Source organism: Chelon labrosus (genome assembly GCF_963514085.1).
Source record: "Chelon labrosus genome assembly, chromosome: 7".
Lineage (NCBI taxonomy): Eukaryota > Metazoa > Chordata > Actinopteri > Mugiliformes > Mugilidae > Chelon > Chelon labrosus.
Window position 1 is genome coordinate 29,315,511 of NC_140343.1, and position 23,374 is coordinate 29,338,884.

Consider the following 23,374-nt stretch of genomic DNA (forward strand, 5'->3'; position numbering starts at 1 on the left):
TGCAGTTCAAGGGCTGACACTTGAGCATGCTCTGAACATGACGGGGGGTTAAAGATAAAGAGTTAGGCACTGCATTTCAAATTTCAGATATCAACACCAGGAGCCGTGTCTAACACTTTCCCATTCAGCTGTTGAAGTGTTGAGCATTGCTACCTAAAGAGGTGCTCAATAGGCACATGCTTTATTGGAGTGTCTGTACATGTTTAAAAGCAGACTATCGCCACACTACAGTTACGTGATTTAATGGCAGTTGGTAGCCAGAGAGGAATTCTGTCCAGGCAGTGCTTTTTGACAGTATGTCCCTTTAAATGAAAGTTAAAATATTTCTCATTTTTTAGACCATTGTAATGAAGCTGAACAAGTAGTTTTCAAGGACATGAAAGGCTACTATGAACATTCAAAGCTTTAGTTAGTTCAAGCTTGAGTTACATACATTCCTTTGCATTGTACCTGGATTAAACTCGTGTGTCCATTGCTTACTTCTACATGGATGGTTAAAGATTAGACACACTATAGGGTTTGTTTTGATTCTGTGATATTCTTTAGAACTGGATGTCTATGTCTTTAGAATACTAACTTTGCTAGAGGTGTTTCTTCCCATTCTTGTAGCAGTGTAGTTAAGCAACACACTGCTCTATGTTAAGCTTTCATGTGTTGGCAGAACTCGTCATGCTGAGCCAGTTCCCATGATTTGTAGTGACTGTTTTTAACAGTACAAACTTAAACAATAAGCATTTGAGCTGTGGCATGGAGTCTTTTTGTTCAGCTGGTTCAATTCAATGGAGTACAAAAGCTTTTTATTTTGACCCCAAAGTCCTCTGATATTGAGGAATTCATCTACCAGAGCCTTTTTTATGTAGGCCTTATTTACCACATATTTCTACTACACAAAGACACACCACTTCCAGTTTTAAGTAAACAAATTAAATATTAGATGCAACACGCAGATCAGAGACTAAATAATTTATTTGACGTGTATATACACCGAATCCAGGCCGGCTGGGCCTTTCTGTGTGGAGTTTGCATGTTCTCCCTGTGTCTGCGTGGGTTCTCTCTGGGTACTCCAGCTTCCTCCCACTGTCCAAAGACATGCTCATTAGGTTAATTGGTGATTCTAAATTGGCCGTAGGTGTGAATGTGAGTGTGAATGGTTGTCTGTCTCTCTGTGTTAGCCTTGAGATAGACTGGAGACCTGTCCAGGGTGTACCCCGCCTCTCGCCCGATGACAGCAGGGTTAGGCTCAGAAGATTACAGAAGATGAATGAATGAATGAATGTATTCACCGATAAGGCATAACATTGTGACCACCTTCCTAATACTGTGTAGGTCTCCCTTGTGCCTCCAAAACAATTGTCTCATTGGAGAATGGACCTTCTGAGGGTGTCCTGTGGTGTCTGGCAACACAATGTTGTTTGTGGGGGTCTTTTGAGTTGTTCCTAAACTGTTTTTGTGTGGCTACATCCTGCTGGGATGGCTGCTGCTATCAAGGAGTGTCATTGCTATGGAGTGGGGTGCCTGGTCTGGTCTAGGTGGGTGCTACATGTCTAAGTAAGATCCACATGAATGTCAGGTCCAAAAGTTTGACAGCAGAACATTGAATTGTCACAAGATGGTCAATGTTATTCATTTGTCCTGTCAGTGGTTCTAATGCTGTGGCTGATTGGTGTATGTGTCCTCTTTTAAGTATTTTTTCTCTGCATTTAACCCATTGAAGTGAACAGAATTGGAGCAGTGGGCGACCATACAAGACACCCAGGAAGCAGTTTAGTGCATTTACATTCTTGCTTAAACCTAGTCAGTCGTGGACACTGAGGGGATCGGCCCACTGAATTCACAGTCCCAAACCTGCTTCTCTGACCGCTATTCCACATTTCCCCCTCCCCCTTTCCCTGGACTAACTAATGGCTTTGTTCTCCTGAGTTTACTCTGTTACATTACATGCTCATTTTCCAAATTATGTTTGCTACTCTTGTCTAAGGATTGTCTAATCACACACTCACAAACATTCCTCTAACCGGTTCAGCACCTGAAAGTGTGCCTCCCTGTCTGCGGTGCATTTGACTAAATATCTCAGCAGAAAATAACAGTGTGGTAATTCTACAGGTCACGGAGGTGGCAGCACATCCAATCAGACATGGCTTTAGGCCCCTTTGGCCCAGTTCCACTCTCTGGATTTTAGTAGCCTCAGATTGACAGCCAGGGAGCGGGGAATGGGTTATGTATCAAGGCGGACTAACAGTCTGTTTTTCAGACTGGCCCTGCAGACTGTGTGATTCTACCCCTACCTCCGGCCCACACCTTGAGTTGGGGCCAGAAGGCAGCAGTGCACAATGTAGCAGCGTGGGTTGTTCTCCATTTTCAGGAGTTAAAAGGATAAATTGATGTAGAAAATGCTGCTCTATGCTATAATGGATTCTTCAGCGATGCCTGCCCTATCTGTGTATTGCAGCCCTGAAGGAAGTGTACCCGCAGCTCCCCTACACAATGTGGTAAATTGCTTACCGCAACAGCACTTAGCATTGGCACTGAATACGGAATTAACCTTGCTATGATTTCTTTAATTTGCTTAGAGTGACATCTCCCTCTGGTGAGAGGGCCCTCTGTCAGTTTCTCAAATATCTCTCAGCATGCTCTCACACACAAATCATGTTTGGTCCCTCTGTGGTTTTATATTACCAGCGGTAGAGGTTACTTTTTTTCCTGAATACATAATATTTTGCTGGTTGACTATAATGTCAAGGTTGAACACTCAACATATAATGCTCTTCAAGTATACACCACCGACAAAGGGATTCATGTTTAATGGCTTCTATGACCTTTACGAAGCCCCCTTCCAGCTCTAATCAATAGGAATGTCATTTGCAGCCAGTGTAGGATGATGCAACTAGATCCTAGATGAGAATAATATATTGGCCTTCATTTCTTTCTCTTTTTTTAAAATTTATATTCAAAAGATCACAGCCTAATTGGAGTTTTAAAATGTAAATGTGTCAGTTAAGCAACATCTTAACAATTTTTTAAAATGTCAGTATTTTACAGCCTTTTAGCTATCTCACTTAAATAAATGAAATGTCCAGACACTATAATCCACAATGTTTCAAGTCTAAACTCACATTCAACCCTATAACTCTTAACTTTTTACTTGGCACCAAATTTGTTTTCCCCTGAGTGTCCAAAGAACTAAACAATGGTGTATTGTCTTACTTATGTGGCCTCCATTCTGGCTTTTTACAAAACTTGCTTTTTGCTTTTCATCTTTTCCCGACATTCATCCAACCGCCACTCTGTGCAAATGGCAGCATCTTTTGGATGTCTTTATTACAGATTAGAGACGCGTGCATTTCTAGTGCAAAAATTAATTTGGCAGCAAAGACAGAGAAACAGAGAGTAAGCCATGTTTCTGCAATGTTCTCCGCAATTGCAATCAAAATTGCTCAGTGGAAAGTCCTTATTGTGCCTGCCCGCATTTCAATCTGCACTCTGTGTGCTCTGCTTGATTGATCTATGCTTGACATTGATGGCACAAATTGAACCTTGTAGCTAAAGGTGATTTTTCTGATTTACTTATACACTTACTCACAGATTATTATTCTAATAGTTAATCATTTACCTGTTCAACCTCTGTGTGCCATCTGTATGAACTCTCATTACTGAAGATATTTATCGTCTAAATTCAGCTCTGTAGTTATTACTGTTGTAGATCTTTTACAGTGGGCACATTACATCCATAGATTCTTTGACTCAATGACTAAACTTGATATTAGATTTTAGATTGGATTGTTTAAAGCTATGTTTTATCATTTTTGAGCAGCAACCACCATGTACGTACATGCCTGTGTACAGCACAGAAAAAAAGGAAAAGCAGAGTCCCTCAAACATAACATTTGATGAACAGGAAAAACAGGAATGAGGGCTGTAAAAACACAATAAAAGTCTGATAGGGCTCGGTGGCATTTTGTGGACATGGCAAAACTGATATAATCATCGTGATCCCTTGGCTGTAAAAAGGTTTCACTAACATTTGACCATCTCAGAGATGTCATTAGAAGTTATTTTCGTACTGAACTGATTTTCTTCACAATTGTCAACACTTGCCAACCAGGTTATTTAGTGCCATCCATTTAATTGAAAGTCTACATGCCACCTGTGGATATCACTAAAGTACTGTTGAATGTGGGAGTCATTATTACACCAGTTTTTCATGGTTCTGCCATTTTCACTGAGCACTGCATTTATTGTATAGCCATACAATTTAAAAGACCTTTTTCATAGCAGACACTTTGAAATGTATGGATTTAAATATTCTTTCTCTTGACTTGAAAGCACTTCATGGTCTTGTCTAACTTGCTCATGTCCTCTTTTAGTTGTGTGGGATGAAAAGTTTTCTTGAGCTTTTCATTTTCTTAGACAATCTAATATGGCTAAGAGCTGGTGCTGCTGTTTAAGCACAAGCTTGAAACCTACCTTTAACACTCATTCTGCCTCAGATCAGTGATCATACACAAATCTACTCTGATGTCTCTCTTGCATTGCAGTAACTTCAAAAAAATTGCTTAATATTTATTAGCTACAACCCATGAACTCTTTATATCCAGTATGCTGTTTTTAAAAGCTGAAACTCAAACAGTGTTGCTTTAGTCTCAAACTGTCTTTCTTCTTCTTTATTTTATTTTACTTTTTCATAAAGTGGCAAATAGACTGTATAAAGATGGACAGTGGAACAAAGCAAGTAGAGCTCCCCCTGGTGACAGGCTGCAGTACAGATCATAAGCTCCACCCGCTCCATGTTCGTGGATGGGACTTGGGCCAAACTAAAACACTTAAGAGCAGTCAAATACATTTTTTCAAACATGTTTTTTCTTTGTTTTTCCTGTGCTGTACACGGGCATGTATGTACATGGTATTTTAGGTATAATGCTGATGCATACTCAATACCAGTTGCCATGCCAACCATTACGTGAAGCGGTCCATGTAGGACTGTGAGAGCTGGAAAAAGTAATTAAATAAATAAGTACAGTGCATAATCCACTAACATTTCTGGTGGAGGTAGAACAGAGCGTAGTATTAATTAAACAAAAACGTGAGTGACTCTGGCGGAAGTGTGGCCAGGTCATTGATATCGCGGTTCTGCATGGCTCCACAGACTCTGATCAGACCTTCTAATGCAAGGAAGTGGAGACACATTGTCCATATTATATACAGTCTGTGATTGAAATATAGACTGAACTAGTGGATGAGGTACCAGACTTGAGGCTATGTCTAGTATAGTGCACACCAACTGGGACTAAACCATAACTGTTTTGACTACAACTTCAAATTCATCTCAGTGGCACTCAGATGTTGCCTGTGACTACATCACTGCTACTCCATTGTCCATCACCACATAAAGCCTGATAGGCCATCTGATTGGCATAATCGACTCCAATTAATATATCAAATGCAGTGCTTTCATTTCTAAATCGAATGGTTAACCGTGCATAGATGACCCATTTGGCACCAGTTCCCTTATCATGAATGGAACACTTGTTTGTAGCACAAGGATACCCTCTTCAGTTTTCCTCCATTGATTCTTGAGATTTTGTTAGCATTCTAACTCTGTCACGTTTCATTGTGTCTATACTTGACGTTGTGCTGTTTCCAAACTAAAAGTATGCACGAAAAGAAAAATCCAATACATTTTTAGTCTTGTGGAAAAAGTGGGCTGTAAAATTGGACATCAGAAGCACAGCCTTGAAGAACGACCTCAGACCAAATCAAATCAGCCACTATCAGATGAGACAGGTCAGGATGTTCAGTAGAGTGAAGTAGTCTTCTGCTGGCAAGAAAACATTTTTGGTTTGCGTTTTTGTTATTTGAAATAAAAGATGTGTCTGCTTATATCCTGGTGAAACTAAAATATAGTAACAACAACGGGTCCGTGGGTCTTCCCTGCATGTATGTATGCCAGAGTAAGCCAGGGAGATTGTACTTGGATTTGCCACCAGAGCAAATGAGCGGAGCGGTTGACAGTTTTAGGCTAGACTGGAGGTCAAGTCGATGGCACCCAATCTCTTATTGCCCATAAAACTATTTCAGGACAAGTTGTTGTTCAACACTGTTAAGCAGAAGTGACGGTGGTCACACCACCCTCTCATAGTGCATATGTTACAGTTTTTTATATTAAAGTTAGATTTTTAGAACATATTGTTTTTCAGGCAGTGGTTGCTCTAATCAACCCTATCAAACTTATTTCCCCCGGTGGCAAATATGTGATTGAGTGTGTTTCTTAGGATGTGAAAAGAAGTTCTTATGCTTTCCCGGGGAGACTACGGCATTTGATTCAGCCATTGGGTAAATGGTATTGGAAGCAACAAGAATACCTGGCCTCATGGGTCAGTGCTTTTGATTTCATTGCCCTACTAAAAGACACAAGTGCACACAGTGGATTTCTACAGCCTGCGTATCATAATTCTTCACTACGGAGAAATACAGTGGAGGTGTGCATTAAAGCCAATGCTTAGATCAGTCGTGTAGTGCAACTACTTAGGGTATTGGGGTGTCAGTTCTTTTATATTACGTAAGTAGCTAAATAAAGTTTATTTATGCTGCTCCTATCTAGAGCAGACGTGACAGAGTGTTTCACAATAAAACACATGCAACAGACATAACCCTGCTGTGTGTGTGCTGTGATGTGTAGTATTGATCACTGTATTCAGTCAGCGAGCAAGACAAAGTACAGCCACTAATAGTCCTTAAGAACCCATAAATGCTCTGTTTGCAGCATGTGGATATTCATACCCAGCTTTAGCTGTGCCATATGCAGTTAACATGAGTGCACTAACACACATGCCAGTTACTGTACGTGCTAGCAATAGGATTTATTTCTGTGAATGGTGTATTGAATGCTACAGATACACACGGGTGCAAAGAAGAGCTGCAAAACTGTTGGAGATTTGTAAAAATTCATTGTCAGTAGCAGTGTCATCATTTATAGAGCTTTTAACTCGCCTTTATGACCACACATCTCAGGGTTTACAGATTTCTTGCCCATATCCAGACTACAATGTTTGTGTTCCTTCTGAAATGGTACAATTGTAACAATTGTAAATGTGGACAAAATGGACAGTGCCTGGAGCTAGAATAAGATCTAAGTCTCTTTTTTTTCCAAACAGAAGTTATATCTCATTGTTTCGGTTAACCAAAAAGATTTTCTTCACATAAGACAAGACGCAGTCTCAGTATTTTCTGTGCAGTTTAAATTGACAGGCTATTCCATAAACACATAATCCTATGGCTGTTCTTAAAAATATCCTTCAGTGTTCTTTTGCACATTACTGAGCTAGATGTAATGTCTCTTAACAGGCAGAGGAGAGGTGCTTGCTCTGCTAGCTCGCTTAACAGGAGACCTACTTATTCAGTGGAACAGATAATTTCGGATCCCTCTGCATCTGTCATAACTTTAATTCAAGCTGTAACACTCGGGCTGTAGGTCTCAGCCGGGCCACTGCACAGCCAATGACTTTCATTGAAGCTACAGCCAGAACAATTTACACATCAGCCAAACTTTAGAGGTTACATTTATTTAAAATATACTAAGTTATTCAGAACTGAAGAAGCCAGTGTTGAAATCTGTCCCTCAGTTGCACTTAATAGTTGATCCCCTATAAAGATCCTTGACATTGGGACTGATTTCAGCAGCAGCATTCAGGAAAAGCACTGATTTACAACACATCCCCTGGGTAGTCTCTGTATACATACATGACAGAGGAAGACATGGCATTGCTCCCTATTAAACTAGTCTGCAGAAATCCCTGTTATTTATGACATCAAACCTGCGCTGCACCATTTGATCACTATATTGACACACTATACTGCACATCTCCTCCTACCTTAGAGGGATTCAATTATAAAACGGTGTGCATCCACTGAAAATGCTTCTTCACTGGTGCAAAGCCCAGTCATGTGCCATACACTGCCAAAAAATAGGGCCCTATTCTGTTATGTCTCCTTCCCTGTGCTCCTCGGCATATTAACAGGTCTGTTTTTCAGACACATCCGGTGCTTGTTTATGGATCAGTTTTTCAAACATTTCTTCTTTTTGTTCTTTTGCTGTTGTTTGTGTAGCCATGAATATCTTTGCCAAGACTCTTGGACTCCATAGTCACCACAACAGCAGTGTAAGGAAAGACGGGAAAGCTCATTATCGGCAGTGCCTTCAAGTTTTTTTGACGTAGTAGTTAGCAGATAAAAAGCCACCAGGGTTGCAGAATAAGGAAGTGGCCTTATATAAGAATTCGGGTCTCTTGCATGGGAGAATGGCAGCGATTTCACTCCTGATGCATGGATTGTCTTGATTCTGGCTCCTCTTTTGTGAGATATTGCTGAGTCAGTGTCGGGTCTCCGTGGCTTTCTGAACAGCATGTTGAGCTCAGTTTTGCTTGATGGTGCACTCTGTTTGATCCCCATGCCTTCCAAATCCGGCCGTGCATCTTCTATCCCAAACCCTCATTACCACCCTGAAAAGCTGAATATAAATAGATTTCACACTGAGCACCACTGGGTTGGAAATTAATTGTGGTCTGGGGAGAATTTGCCACAGTCTCTCCAAATGTACACAGAGCTGCCTGCTGAGATCCTGTAACCATTTATTACACACACACACACAGTTAAATGCTATATCTAAGTTTAGAAGTAATTATTAATGCCTGATATGTATGATAATTTAACAAATCACTGATGAACATCGCTAGTAATATTTGTAATCATCTGCAGGTGGTTTATTGGCTGTCATTATCGAGACTTGGACTTAAGTCTAGCAGATTATGCCACACAGGGGTGAATCATTTTATTTGCTCTCACTGTAGTCAGTTTTAATATGCTAAATCGAGCTTCAACTAATGATTATTTTCAATGCTTATTAACTCATTTATCATTTTCTCTATAAAATGTCAGTGAAATTGTGTAAAATGCAGATCATGATGAATTCATATTGGAAGATATTCAGCTTTAATCATGACAAAGAAATGCATCAAATTCGCCATGAGAAGCTGGAACCATGGAGTCCTTGATAAATGACTTAAATGATGAATTGATTATTAAATTAGTTGTCAATTAATTTTCTATCCATCAACGAACGGGCTATTCATTGCAGCTCTAATGCTGAATAATACAATGAGTGCCATACCAGTAATGTTGATTGACACAAGCTTCATTTACATTCTTTTATTGCGGATAAAAGTGTCTCAAAGCTGTTGTTTACTTTCCAGCTTTTGTTGCAGTCACACAGACACACTCTAACTTACAGTTATACATCTATTAGATTTAATATAGTTGAGAACACTTAAATTCACCTCACCTGTGTATTTATTCGTCAAGACTACCTGAACTGTTTTGGACGCCGTCTTGTCTCTCATTGTTTTCTTAAATGTATCAATACATTTTCTCTGTGAGCTTGAGTCTATCCTCTGTAACTATTAACATTTAGTATAACCGTTGTTGAGTGGACATATTTGTGTGTATCCGCGCTCTTTCAGTGCACCAAACTCCCGCCGATGTGCCTGTCATGGCGCTTTGCTGCTCCTGTCCTCCTTGGCACCGCCAGCTAACTATAAAGTGCTGACATGTGCATTGAGGTATCAAATCTGTATGTCTGGCAGGACGTAGCTCTAACAGCTTGATCTGGGGTTGAGCAAATGATGAGTGAATGCCTGGGAATACACCATCATTTCCTGCCACTATATCAATATGAGTAGATCAATTCGCCGCTCATCTGCTGCTATTTTCAGATGCAAGGAAGGTAATCAGGAGTTCAATAAGATGGCTAATCGTATTGCATCTTCTACTCAGCTAAACTTGAAAGCTGTTTACCTCAAATGAGAGCTTTCCACGTGCTAACCATAGGCTATAGAATACCGAGTGTGTGCATGTGTGTTTTGTTGGTATTCTGTGTAGACACAGTGTAAGCACTTTGCCTCTATTTTTCTATTTCCAGCCAGGAAGTATGACAGTGGCGAATATCTTAACATCACCGGCATCACAAGGGACCAGGCTGGAGACTACGAATGCAGCGCTTTAAATGACATTGCCTCTCCTGACACCAAAACTGTAAAAGTCACAGTCAACTGTAAGTACATCTCTTTCTTTCTTCTTTTCTCAGCTTTCCTTTTTTTTTTTTTTTGGCACACTGGCCTTGCAAACTCATGAAAGACACCGGGGCAGCCTCCAGTGATACTGGTGTCATGTCCCTGACGCTGCACTTCAAGAAAGTATACCTTCTAGAAGTTTGAAAAAGTGAAAAGCTGAAGCTTGAAGTTTCTTAATATTTAATGCGAGAATTCCCTTTTCGTCTGCACATGTAGGTGATTAATTCACACTAAGGAAAGGTCTGACTGTTCTAAGCACTATTCCATTATGCAGGTAATGAGTCTTTCAAAAGTGTGAGGAGACAGTAATGAGGAGCCAGGGCAATAATGAATGATACTGGGCTTCAGCTGTCATGGTCACATGGAAATCAGCGCTTGTAAGTAGGAGCTGGACCGGGCTCTTGACAATTATTGCCATTCCCTCTATTTTTAAAAGTGCTCCTCTACTTCACTGTTATTCATGGAGGTTTCTGCATAGATGCCCTGTGCTAAATCTCACTTTTGGCAGAGCTTATCAGGCAATCAGCAACAGAGACAGAGGACAGGATGAAGAGGGCAAATAAAAAAGACTCCTGGCCCAGTTACTGACTCATATCCTGAAAGGTAATTGTGCAGGTTTTTGGATTCAGGTTTTAAGAAATTAAGTTATTTCATTTCATACACAGTTTTGACAATTTCATTCAGTCAGCGCATTTTAGCTTTGTTGTAAAACCAGGTCTTTGGTTTGGCCATTATTTCTGTGTAATGCCTGCCTCTAATGAGCTGGGCCTGAGTGGAGTTTTAGAGGCCAGCTATTTATAGCTCTATTGAGACGTGAGTTCAAGGATGAAAAGTGTTCTGACAACCGGCAGTGTCTTTATGTTACAGAACAAAGGCGATATTCTCAGTGACTGATAAGGCATGTCATTGTCAGGCCCTGAATTTTAAAGTGAGACAGCAGGGGTATGTGGTTTTGGTTTTCAAAACTGGGTGAATTGATTACGTCGACTTTACTTTGCTGTCAGACAAAGTCACAAGAGCCTGAGCACCGGAGCGACACTTTGGGTGGGAGTGTGCTGTAGCTGGTCAAGTGTTGAGGCAGTTTTTGTCTGCTGGCCAGAGCTATCTGAAGTCGACAGAGCTGCAGAGCTGTTCCTGTCATTGACCACATACTTATTCTTTGTTATTGATCTGTACCACTGAGGTCCACATATCTTTTGGCAACTCCTTTAATGTTATTCCATAAATTGGTTTCAGAAAACTGGTTGTGCTTTCGATTTAATATTTCATTTTACATAACCCCTTGTTACAGGAGAGATCGAGTGACTTTGCTTCCAGGGATGACTCCAAGATTTTTTTTCAAATGAGATTGCACAATAGAGAACAAGGATCCATCAGAGGGAGTCCATGAGAAACTAGAAAAATCTATCAGAAATGAATGTAGTAGGAAGACACTGAGTGCATTGCAATCTTTAGGCTCTCGATTGAGTACAAGTAGTACATTCACTGACTGTATATGAAGATGGACAAACCTTCCCTGACATCACCCGTAGTAGTCTTGAAGTTAACTTCTGAAGCTTCGTGTGTTCTATCTGGCCGTTGCCATCTTGGCCGTGCCTGATCTAACAACAAATCCAATAATGGCCAAAGAAGTAGAGCTGAGGCGAGTGAGTGAGTGACATCTAGACCTCACAATCTGTGAGGACACACAACTGTCACTCAAAACGACCACACCCTAAATTATGCATTACTTCAAGCTGTGATATAATTTGAAGTGTTAGGAGTTATGAGAGTGAGTTATGGACAAATAAGTCATTTGTGCAGTGGTCCTAAATGAGAAAACAAGCTATAGAGACCAAAACCATTTTTTGTACCAGGCTATTGCTTCAATTAATGGTTGTTAAAATATATAAATAATGTTAGAATCCATGGTAAAATACATGGAGGTCTACAGTTACTGACTAGCTTTTGAGGCCAGCCTCAAGTAGCCAAAGTCATTTTGAATATTGATTAGCAGTTTTGCAAGGACAGGACAACAGCATTTGTTCTATTAAGTAAAAACATCTTAGCATAAGGATTTGTTAATCATTTAACCTGTTCTGTTTTCAATACAAACGTGTGGGTTTTCTCTGCACTGCACATTCGGAACTGTCTGCGTATCACTACCTGTAAAATACACGTGCATGTCGAAGTATTTCAAAATATACGACTGGGTGTTTGCACATCATTGTCTGTGGGCATGTCTCTTCTTCTGTCTGAAAATTGGCAATTCAAGCGAAGCTTGGATCCAGTGGTACTGAGTGCTGGATCAGAGCTAATTACAGGCAGAGACAACAGAGATGGAGTGCTACAAAATGCAACCTAGAACTGAAAATCCAGCCAGGGCTCTGAATCTGTATAATATAGATATCAAACCAATATTAGAAGTCACTGTGGTTATCTACCAGCTAATGTTAGCTATATGTTAGCTAGCTAGTGAAGCTACCTGAAGCATTAGCAAACATTAACACTGAACAGATTTTTGATTCATTTACATTCAATGAAAATGCTTTACCTCATCTTACAAAATAAATTTGAGCCACCAAAGTGTCATAATTCTACATTTTTATAACTTAGGATTTCCTTCTTTTTTAATTTTTCATCACATTTCAGTTGTGTTTACTTCAGAATTAGAATACTGAATATTGTAGAAAGAAGGAAAATACTGTATATAAACTCTGATACATTGGATCTGCTTTCTCCTAATGAAAAATTAGGTTGTGTATCACACCCAGACAAACTGCAACACATCATGTGGGTTTCTTGGACATGCTATAAAATATAATTCTAAAACAGACAGTTTATTGGACAGTGTTATCAACAGCAGCAGGAGCAGGATGATGAGCGTATAGTCTGAAATGAGATTTGAAGAGTCAATGTCGGTTGAAAACCATTATCTCGAAAGCGATTCTTTTTGTGGAATTAAGTAGCTCTGCCTTTTCTAAGGTCGATGATAATGCATTTTGAAAATAATCCAGTCCTAAAAGGATTTTGTGTGCCTGAGAAGTAGAAGAAATACCTTAGTTTACATGAAATAATTATCATTGTTAACGATTGATATGCTGTACATCAGACTAGGTTGTGTACTAAATTATTATTGATCATATTATTCCGGATAGACAGTTCATCTAATTAACAGTTAGGTTTGTTGGCGAGCCATCATGTAGAGATGGTCGCAATACTTTTAGAGACTGGATAAATATAAAGTATTCTGATTAGACATATTCTACCGTAAGTACTGGATAATAAAAGGGTTAACTGACCTTTTAAATGGACCGCCACGTTTATCTGAGCTCAAATAGTTTACCATAAGTGTGCCTTTTAATTTTGCTTTTTATTTGAATATTTAGATTTCTTGTTTCTGCTGCTGTGTGTTGCTGCAGGTTGTTATTTACAGTGAGTCAAAGGAAACCATCTGACACACAGTGTGCTGTGGGCAACAGACAGGACATCAGCAGGTCTTCTAATGTTTCAGCAAAATCTCAAATTACATTCAGTCAGACATTAATCTAGCAGGCTTCAGATCTGCCTGAGTTACATTCATTGCTGTATTTTGACATTTCAGTTATGTTATAGAAGAAAGTTGATGATCAAAGACACTCAAACTGAGGCTTTGGAGCTCTCTGAAGTTTTCATTATAGACCAGTCTCTGTGCAGAGATGTAAGGAGAACCTTAAAACCTCACTCACTGTGAACAGAAACTTCACTTCCTGCAACACACCCTTGGCCTGTATGCATCTATCCAGCTAGTTATCTACTTTGCTACGCTAGTTTTGAGGATCGGAAATATGCAGAACTAAGCTCTAAATCTTTGCGACAAGAAATCAGTTGTGGTCCTTTGGAACTGCAGGACATACCCAAAGGTTTGGCACCTTGCTCACAGCTGCCGTGTTCATTGTTTTCACAAACGAGGCGCAGGAGGTTTTCTGCAATTGATACATCCAGTACATTTGAACATAGAATTTTGAGGAGAACAAATCTGATTTCTTTTAGCTGTGTGGAGGAATCTAATGGGATGTCAATAACAAATATCATATCCATGTTTAATTTATTTCATTCCGAATCTTTCTGCAGTATTCATTATTTTTTATTTTTTGCCTAGGTGGCAGGTGTGTCTGCATGTGGTGTTCATCTCTACAGCTTTAGTTATAAATATTTCATAACTCTTGAGCTATGGCCAGCATGTAGCTTCATAGAGAAAGACTTTTCTGGCCTCGCAAGCACCTCGCAGATGAAAGGTCCTGTGTTTTATTGCAGCTGTTTAGCATTCGAAAGTGCAACGCAACAATGAGGCCGGCATAAACAAAACATGTCGCAAACATTAAAGCAGTAGAAGTTTGGTTGTTGGTTCCTTCAGATGGGAGCAAAAAGTAAACGCTGAAGGCAAAATTGTCTTGTTTTTTTTTTTGTTTCTTGTTTTCATTAAAGCTTCTACATCCCTCTTTATCCTGATGACACATGTGTTCATTTCCAAAGATAAGGGCGTAGAATAAATGAATTAAAGTTGTCCACTGGAGCGGCTGATATGGCCACAGCAGGCAGAGCTTGAGCCAGCTGGTGGCCACTCTTCACTGCCTCCTCTCCACCCTGCCGCAATGCTCCCTCTGTGAAGTAAAAAGAGAAAGCATTTGGATCACATCCCAATCTACTGTATCATTCATGCTCTGCTGTCACACATCAGGCTATATTCACCAGGCGCCCAGGAGCGCAGGGTATGGATGGGGACCGAGTGTACCAAATTCTGAATCAAGATAAAGACGTTTGCTGACATAGAAACTCAACAAAAGGGGATAATTACCCAGCAGGAAGCAAGAATTTTACATTATTAAAATGATTGTGTGGACATGAGCGCATATAGCTTTTTTTACTCACCTTTTCAGTTGTGTTTTCTTCCTGGGAGATTGCGCAGGTGTCCTTTTTACTCTGTCAGCATGCAACGTGCCGTCTCACATTACCATCGTGTAGCATAATGACAGTATCATTTTCTTTCCTTGGAGTCATTTTGTTCTTAAATAATGTGTTAAATAAATGTCGGTGCTGTGCATTGACCGAGTCATAGTATCAGAACTGATCCTCAGTTTCTATTGCAAACCAAGTCATAAACATCAATTAGTTTTGACTGCACTGTTTCTCTCTTATCGTTAAAATGAGACAGCAGGATTGAGGGCCTCTGACATTTCATAGGTTAACTGTCTAATTAAATACCAAACTGTTTCTTAGAAAACAATGCCTTTTTTTATAGTTGACCTCTGGGCTAATTGCAGATTAAGACCACTAATTAAAATAAGCAAACCAAAGTAATGAAAATAAAATTAAGCCGTAGCATATTTGTAGTTTTAATAACACCAGGCCACTAAGCCTGCCATTTGGCTTTCGATGATATGATGAGTTAGAGGCAGAAGGTTTTAAGCGTCGTCACTGTGCAAGCATTAACTCCGGTACGTGTAGCCTCGGCTTGAATTTCTCTCGGCTCAAAAGGCTACCTTGATCAGACAACATTAGTTGAATTACTGGCCTGAGTGGGCTTCTTGCCTTCGGTGATAAATGAATGGCGACTGAATACTTTTATCAGCTAAACCTGAATGATGGCAGTCATCCAGAAGGTCACACTAGAATCAGATTGGCTGTAAAGCCCAGCTTGGCAAAAGGATATTTCTGTTGTGATTTTACCTGATGAAATTTGATCCCCGGCCTACTTTTCAAATTTTCATATTCATCTTCACTGCGGGTGGGTGCCGTTACTGGCTGAAATTCTCACTGCACAGTGTGACTCAAAAGCATAAATATCACATCTAGGTGGCTGAGTTGGAGGGATGAATGGAAGGAAACCACCGTGGAACACCTCCGCCTGAGATAAAAAGCCGGTGTTTGATTAATTAATGAAGCCACCTTGTTGCACAATGGAGGCATCCATCACTAACACTACAGATTAAACAATAATAGAAACCTGTTTCTTTGTCAAGATGAGAAATCAAATGTGTTTGACCTTGCTTTGTAGTTCAGGAAGTTCTCCACAGAGAACTGTCGGCTCTCCTTACTGAATGACGGAGACTTGAGTTTGAAAATCATCGTGTTGCAAGATGAGATATGACAGTTTGCACAAACTTTAGTCACACTTGGAGGGAACACAGACAACCAACTGTCTTGTTGTGCTACACTTTATTTGCTCGTCACTGTTTCAGATGTTTCAACTAAAGCTGTTTGAAGCCGCACCAGATGTTTTGATTGTGTCTCTCTGTCCGTGTAATAATCACAAAGCTGCCATGAGTCAAATTGCAGGGAATAAATGTGTAAAGAAGACAGATTATTGGATGCCATGTTAACACAGCAGATGTTTAAATTATTGATGTGGAGGAGGAAGAACCTGAGGTAGATGTCTCTCTATTATTTATGTCAATGCAAGATGTTTTATATATCTAAAGTTGATGGTTATATAAGAGACATTTTTCTGGGAAAGTTAGAGCACAATGTTAAGGCTCTCAGAAGTTATCCTTAAAATATTAAAGCGCCTTGTTTTTGGCACGCATCTGGATGTTTAATTGGACACATGAGATGCACAAAACTGCATCTTTCTTTTTAGCTCCATGCTAGGAAAGTCTGTATCTTGATTTAGGCTACAGAGAACCAGCGCAGGCATTTCTTTCCCTCCAACATCTCTTTGTTTTTTTTATCCATGGCAGGGTTTCACTTGCTTTTGTAGAGTGACACCGTGCCCTGGATGCTTCAGTGTTTGCCAGCCATTTTTACGCCTCCTTCCTCCTCCAGTACCCTGCAGCGCTGAATTCTGTTAACATATTTCCCAGTTTTTGTTTATAAGGACACCTCCAGTTTCTGTCTTTCTTAGAGCAATAAACCAGAACAACTGTGATCGTTTTTAATTAACACTGAAAAAATTGACATCAGAGCATACAAGTACTGATAGATTACCAAACATAATCAAAATGCAGGGGCATACTTTCAATTCTTCTAAATTCTTTACATCGCCCTGTATTTTGTTTGCGTTTCCCCTGCCTTTCCCTCTAAGACTCCAGTCATCCTGGCCTGTTTGGAATTCAGGCACTGCCCTGATAGATACACCCACAACATGCTCCTCTGACTCCGCTGACAGAGTTATTCTGGGGGAGTCATGACCATCGCCGATAAATAAGAAGCTAAAACTGTTTACTTGTGGTCAGGAAGAGCATCTTCATGACCACCCAGTATTACAATGTCAAGTAATGACAACAAAGTAAACAACTACTAGTGCAGTGTCGACATGTTTACACAGTATTAGCATTCTTTCCATTCTTCCACTGCGATGGCTGCATAGATGTACAAATCATTTACATTTTACAAAAGAATTTTGATACATACCCTGTGTGTGCATCCAAATCAGGCTCGGTTCAGCATAGGATTGCAAGAGTTGGATCAAAGGCAGAATAAATGTTCACTCCACAGTTCAATAAAATCTGGCATTGGGAGTATTTTAACATCAGGCACAAGTCTCAATTGAGTATTTGTCGATGGTTTGCAGTATCCATTGAAAACGTCTAGGAAGCCTTCACTTTTAAGAAGCCTTCCTAGAATTGGTTTCTGATCCAATCCTAAGTAGAGGTAAAGCCAGTACCCTCAAGCTGTTTGGATGTAAATCCATTTCTCTACATCTCTCTAAAGCTCTTGTCTTGATTGCTGTGTGGATTCATTGCTGCATGAGGGGCATGAATAAATGAGCGGAAACTTGATCTTCTGCAGAGTAACTGTTCTGGCTAGTATCACTTCAAAATAAACTGACTTTTCCCTCTCTTTTTTTAATTAGATGTGTAGTTTTAGTGACTGATCAGAAGAAGTTCTAATGTTGATAAAACGTGCCTTTAATATTACAAGCTTACAAGAAACTGTCTTTTATGTGGATGTTAAATATGTTTACACAGCTGGATATTTCTTAATGAATGTTTTAATTATATTTCCATTTGTCCTGTCTGTACCATTGTCTTTGTCTTCATCAAGTCCCCACCAGCTCTTGTCTGCATTTAGGAGGGTAGGTGGGGATTTTTGTACCTCGAACCATTTAGTGTTAAACACAGACAATAGATTGAATCCCTGGTGCTGTCGACCCATACAGTCCTGCACACTAAGCTGGTTATTTATATGCTTTCCATTGTATAAAAAGAAGGAACACAATGTTCCCTCGCTGTTCTGAATAGAAATCTTAATGAATTAATAAATCTTGGCAGTAGAACCATTCCTGACTGACAAAAAAGCAGGACAATGAAGCCCGCAGATGGCAGCAGGGAACAGTGTCTCTGTGTGTAAGCTGACAAGTCATGCACTGATGAGTCCATTTCTTAATTGCAATGAAAACTCATTTTCAAATCTGGCTGAAGAGGTAGGGTTATTAATTGATCTTTTAATTAAAAAGCCTGCGTTCACTTGGCAAACAATAGTACGTAGCTAAATAAATCATATTCAGTCTTGAAGCATACCAATTAATCATCAATAGTCACACAAGGATTCCTTAAGTCAAGTGACTCAGTGACGCCCTGGGTGTGATACTCTCTGAACAAACCCTGCACATTAATATTAGAAGGAGAGAAGGTCAAGCTTTGTATTTATCTGTAACACACTTGTCTTTGTGCGTTTTGTCGGGACATCCGGGGACATTGCCTTTGTTTTGATGACGAGCGCTGCATTAAGCAGATGCAATGGGAGTCGTTTTGTGATCGACCCGCAACCTGTCACCTGATGGGGCCTTATAGTGCTCATTTTTCTGCCATGCCTGTGCTATTCCTGGACCCAACCCCTCACCCCCATCTGGTGGAGTCGCCATGACTCTAGGCATGATTTACAGCACCACCACAGCATTCTCCAGACACTAAATTACCTGGATTATTGGGCCTTCATGATTTTTAGTGCACTACTTTGCATTACTCTCCAAATCCTGATGGTGGATTGCACAATATACAATGATATAAGACATGCCAGTGAGTTGAAATTGGAATTATTGGACTGGAATTGGATTGGACTGGATTTTATGGCTGTGATCTGTCTTAACAGATCCCACTGCCAAGATCCAAATTGGAAAGACTTGATATTATTGATATGCATATAAAATTATAGCACTTTGGACCACCTACAATGCTGTGGGGGGAACTTTTATCTATTCCAAAATGTTGCAGCAGTTGAATGACTTTAGTGGAGCAAAGGACAATTACATGGGCCCAAACTGCTTTTTTATATCATTTGTAGGAAAGTTTAGATAAAATAGAAGTCGATTCAGGAAAAATCTGGGTTTCTATTTTTTAACAAACTTTCCTCAATTACAAGACTCGAAAGTATAACATATCAAGGTGACTTTAGGTGTTTCACTTGCACAGTGAATCTTTTAACAGCATGTTGTGTGGGTTCATAGCAACAGCAACATTTTCCAAATGCAAATGCCACACTTGGAATCAATCCAGATATCTTGCCTGCTTATTTGATGATGGAATAGTAAATTAATATCCCAAAGTTTTCCATTAAAAAACAACTTTTGAGTGAACTGTCCAATTACTTTTGATCTCTTGAGAAAGAGTTGTAATTCCTAAACCCTTCCTCTAATTAGGATGCGAGTACCCTCAAATTAAAGCCAAGAGTCGGCAATATAAGCCCCTTTTATTAAATAACATTAGAATAACAAAAACCTAAAGCCAAAAAATGTATGAGCTCAGCTGTATATGGCATGCAGATTGTTCCAGGCATCTTGGAGTCTTCATGGCTCTGTCTGTTTGTTTGGGATTCTTGCCACACTGCAGAATTAATTTGGAAGTGATCAAACACCCACCTGATTGTATAATATAATGGGTAAACACCTCAAGCATCTTACAGTTTAAACAGTGCTAAATGTTGTGCCTTTGTTGTTTTAGTCGAACTTTGCTTGCCAATATTTTAACCAATTTCCGATAAAGAACTGTAACATATGTATTAACAATAAATAAGAAATGCTTTGAGTTCAGCACAGCTTTCAATTTGTCAAATACCTCATCCAGTTAGTTATAAATAAAATAGGGCTGTCAATATTAACGCGTTAACGCAGATTAATCCATCATCATGATTAATCTGATTAAAAATTTTAACGCAATGAACCCATCTGCAGCGCAGAGTGACGATGATGTTGATCTGGTAGTGACAGGCAACAGAACCAACCAATAAAGATAACGTGCTGCTTAGCGTCTTCCATCTTTATCAGCCCTAAAATAAAATGATCCAAAGTGGATATGCAACAGCTATTTGATTTCACAGGATTAAATGATAGCTACAACAGAAAATTTAGAGATGCTATTTCAATTCAAATCCCTTTATTTGACCCCAAGGGACAATTTGAGTGGTTTCATTCCCCCAGTTTGAAACCTCACACATAGAGTCGGTGTGTTAACTGTAACACACCGACTCTATGTGTCAGGTTTCAAGTATTGACACACCTGCCTGTGCCACCATGTCCACTGTCCTAGTAACTGTACAGCACGACAGCCGGGTCACCCTGGCGCTTTCACAGTCTTCAGACAATCAATGGCCTCACACAATGACACCAATGGAGGATTACGAGGATTCGCTAAGCCTCTGTTGGTCGACATACTGCATTGATTTTGTCATACTTGTAAATGGCTTATATTTCTGTGCTCTAGAACACTGTTGCAATTTTCACTCCTTGTTCCTTTTATTTTCTTTAAGTGTTGTACAGCTCTTGTCAAATGCTAAACACTCGGATGTTATTTTATCATAAGATTTAACAACCTTTTGTAGTTGTTGCAGGTTCATGCTGCTCTTCTGCAAAGATACTAGCGGTGTCTTTTCTGTGTGATATCCTAGGGGTGTGGTTACCATGGATGCTGGTTGTGTTTAAAACACATACACATCTGAGGAAATCTGTAAGGTTTAAACCGATCTGCAAAGTTTCTGAAGCAGAAAATCGTTGATACTTTCACTTTGGGTATTTCATAGACACAAGGGCAATCGCACCCACAGCACACATACACGCTCAGCATGCACAGACATCCAGTCAAGGTCTACTAATACCCCCCCAGCATGGTTTCCAACATTTCATACAGTGATAAATGAACAGGAAAAGACCTAGCATAACTCATCGCTTGATTCACTATCCCAAGTCCTTCAGATTATTCAGTCATGGTGTAGAAGAGAGAAATAACCATATAATTGGCTCACATATGCAAGGACAGAAAATCAACATGCACCAGTCATATGAATGTGCTCATTACGATGCAGACGCAAGTTGGCAGAAGGGAATCCATCATTGCAGAGCAAACTGTCACCTCAGCATGTCTCTCTTACATGATCATGCTCTTGTATGTATCTATTTTTTTGTTAGCTCACACAGATCCATTGCATTTCTACCTCAGCCATCTGTGTTGACTCTCACAAGTTGGCAGAGGGTGTATTCTCTGCATGGAAACTAAGCCTAAGCATCTCAAAGAAATATATTTGCCATAATGACGGATGCTGGTTCTGTCTGATACCTAGAATAGCCATCCAAACTATCCTTTTCTGTAAAAGTAGAGCATTCTGTGTCTGTTGGATTCATTCGTCATTGTTTGCAGTTTGCAGAATTAGATGCCGGTTAGTACTTTAGGGCTGTGTTGGGAAGCTGCCACAGGTCGTCTGTTAGGAACATCTCCAAATGCAATTGGAAGTAAAGGTTTGCAGGCACGTGGCCAAGCCGTTCCACTCAATACAGGCTACAGCTCCAACTGTCAGGTTGTTCTTAAAGGTTTATAGTCAGGAATATAAATAGCCCCCATCTCACATTCAAACATGGCTGGGTAATTTACTGCCAGCTGCAGGACTGACCATAAGAGTGTGAGCTTTCCCATGTATCATACGCTTTTAATCAGAGACAGCATGAATGACAGAAAGTAATTTTGCTCGCATCGTATGTCAAATGGCTGTACATCTGCTTGGGTGTTCAGAATGGTATTATTGTTTGTCGAGCTTTGGCAGTTCAAGCCGAGTTTACACAATACACAATGTCAGTTTGAGCTCTGTGTGTTATGATTGGTTCTCCTGTTTCATTGCCTCAGCTGTTTAATGGAGAAGCAGGGAATCAGTCATAAAAATGGCATTGTGTACAAATCTCTGTGTGTTTTCACAACAAGCATTGTTTGTCCTAAGTTTCTTAAAGAGACCATTTTATTTTATTTGCCAACCAGAGTTTAAGAATGAAATATGTCCAATTATTGTAAATTGTCTGGTTGTTTTTGTCCCGTTGTATTCTGTATTCAACAAAAGGTTATTACTGTAAGCCTATATTATATAAATACAATAATGTTCTTTCAAGACTGTGTTACTATAAGCAGGGTAAATACTTGAAGCACAGAAGGACTGGGTTGCTTTAGAAACCGTCCACATGTAAGGCTGCCTTCATGACACTGGCATAGAGATTCACACCACATTTCAGCACATGAAAGGAGCCTCATTTTGCATTCACAGAACCTGCCCCCGCCATTGAGTCTTTGAACTTCCATTAAGCCATTTATCACCATGCAGTGCAATTCATTTCATTTTTCTAACATTGGGGATGGGTGCACTCTCCCCTCCCCAACTCCACCTCTGGAGACTCTGAGAGTTTACACTATGTAACGTGTGCACTGACTAGAATGTCTGAGGTTGTGGAGTGCACTCCACCAGTGATCTCTGTCTAAATTACACTGAACCATTTTCCTCACCATTATTCCTATGCTGATAATGTGTGATGATGGCACATATTTTTTGCTTGGCTGCCATGTGGTTTTGCTAAGAGTTCTTATGTCTGTGTTTTCTCCAGTTGCCCCATCTATCCATGAGATGAAAAGCCATGGAGTCGGTCTGGGACGCACAGCTCTGCTAAGGTGCGAGGCTGCTGCTGTGCCTTCTCCAACATTCGAGTGGTACAAGGGTGAGAAAAGGTGAGCCTTGTTTGATTGTGTGATTGTTCTCGTTACTAAATGTATTTTCAGCATCATCCCAAATGTTCACTGGTTGTTGCTGCACTGTGTCAGAGCCCCATCGTGGTTCCAATATCAACTCTGAAGTGTTTTATAAGCGGGGCCTTCAAAAAATGTGCTATTTCAGATACTGTGAAGTAGTGGTCTCTGAGATTTTCTTTGGTATTAAAAGGTGTTTGAATTTAATAACAGGTCATTTGTGCTTGTGCTTCACACAATTTACTAACTGTAATCAGGAAGGTGTAGCTATATCATCTGCAGCTGTATTTTCTACTGTCATTC

The 23,374-nt window shown here is 39.9% G+C and overlaps 1 protein-coding gene across 2 annotated transcripts in view; it reads left to right on the forward strand.

The window, feature by feature from the left end:
* The window catches only part of negr1 (neuronal growth regulator 1), a 134,043-nt gene that overhangs the window by 69,765 nt on the left and 40,904 nt on the right, over positions 1–23,374 (forward strand). For both annotated transcript variants that reach the window (XM_084548144.1, XM_084548145.1), the window contains exons 4-5: positions 9,971–10,102; positions 22,933–23,053. In XM_084548144.1, coding sequence (XP_084404270.1) covers positions 9,971–10,102; positions 22,933–23,053 — 253 coding nt within the window. The remainder of the gene's footprint in view (positions 1–9,970; positions 10,103–22,932; positions 23,054–23,374) is intronic.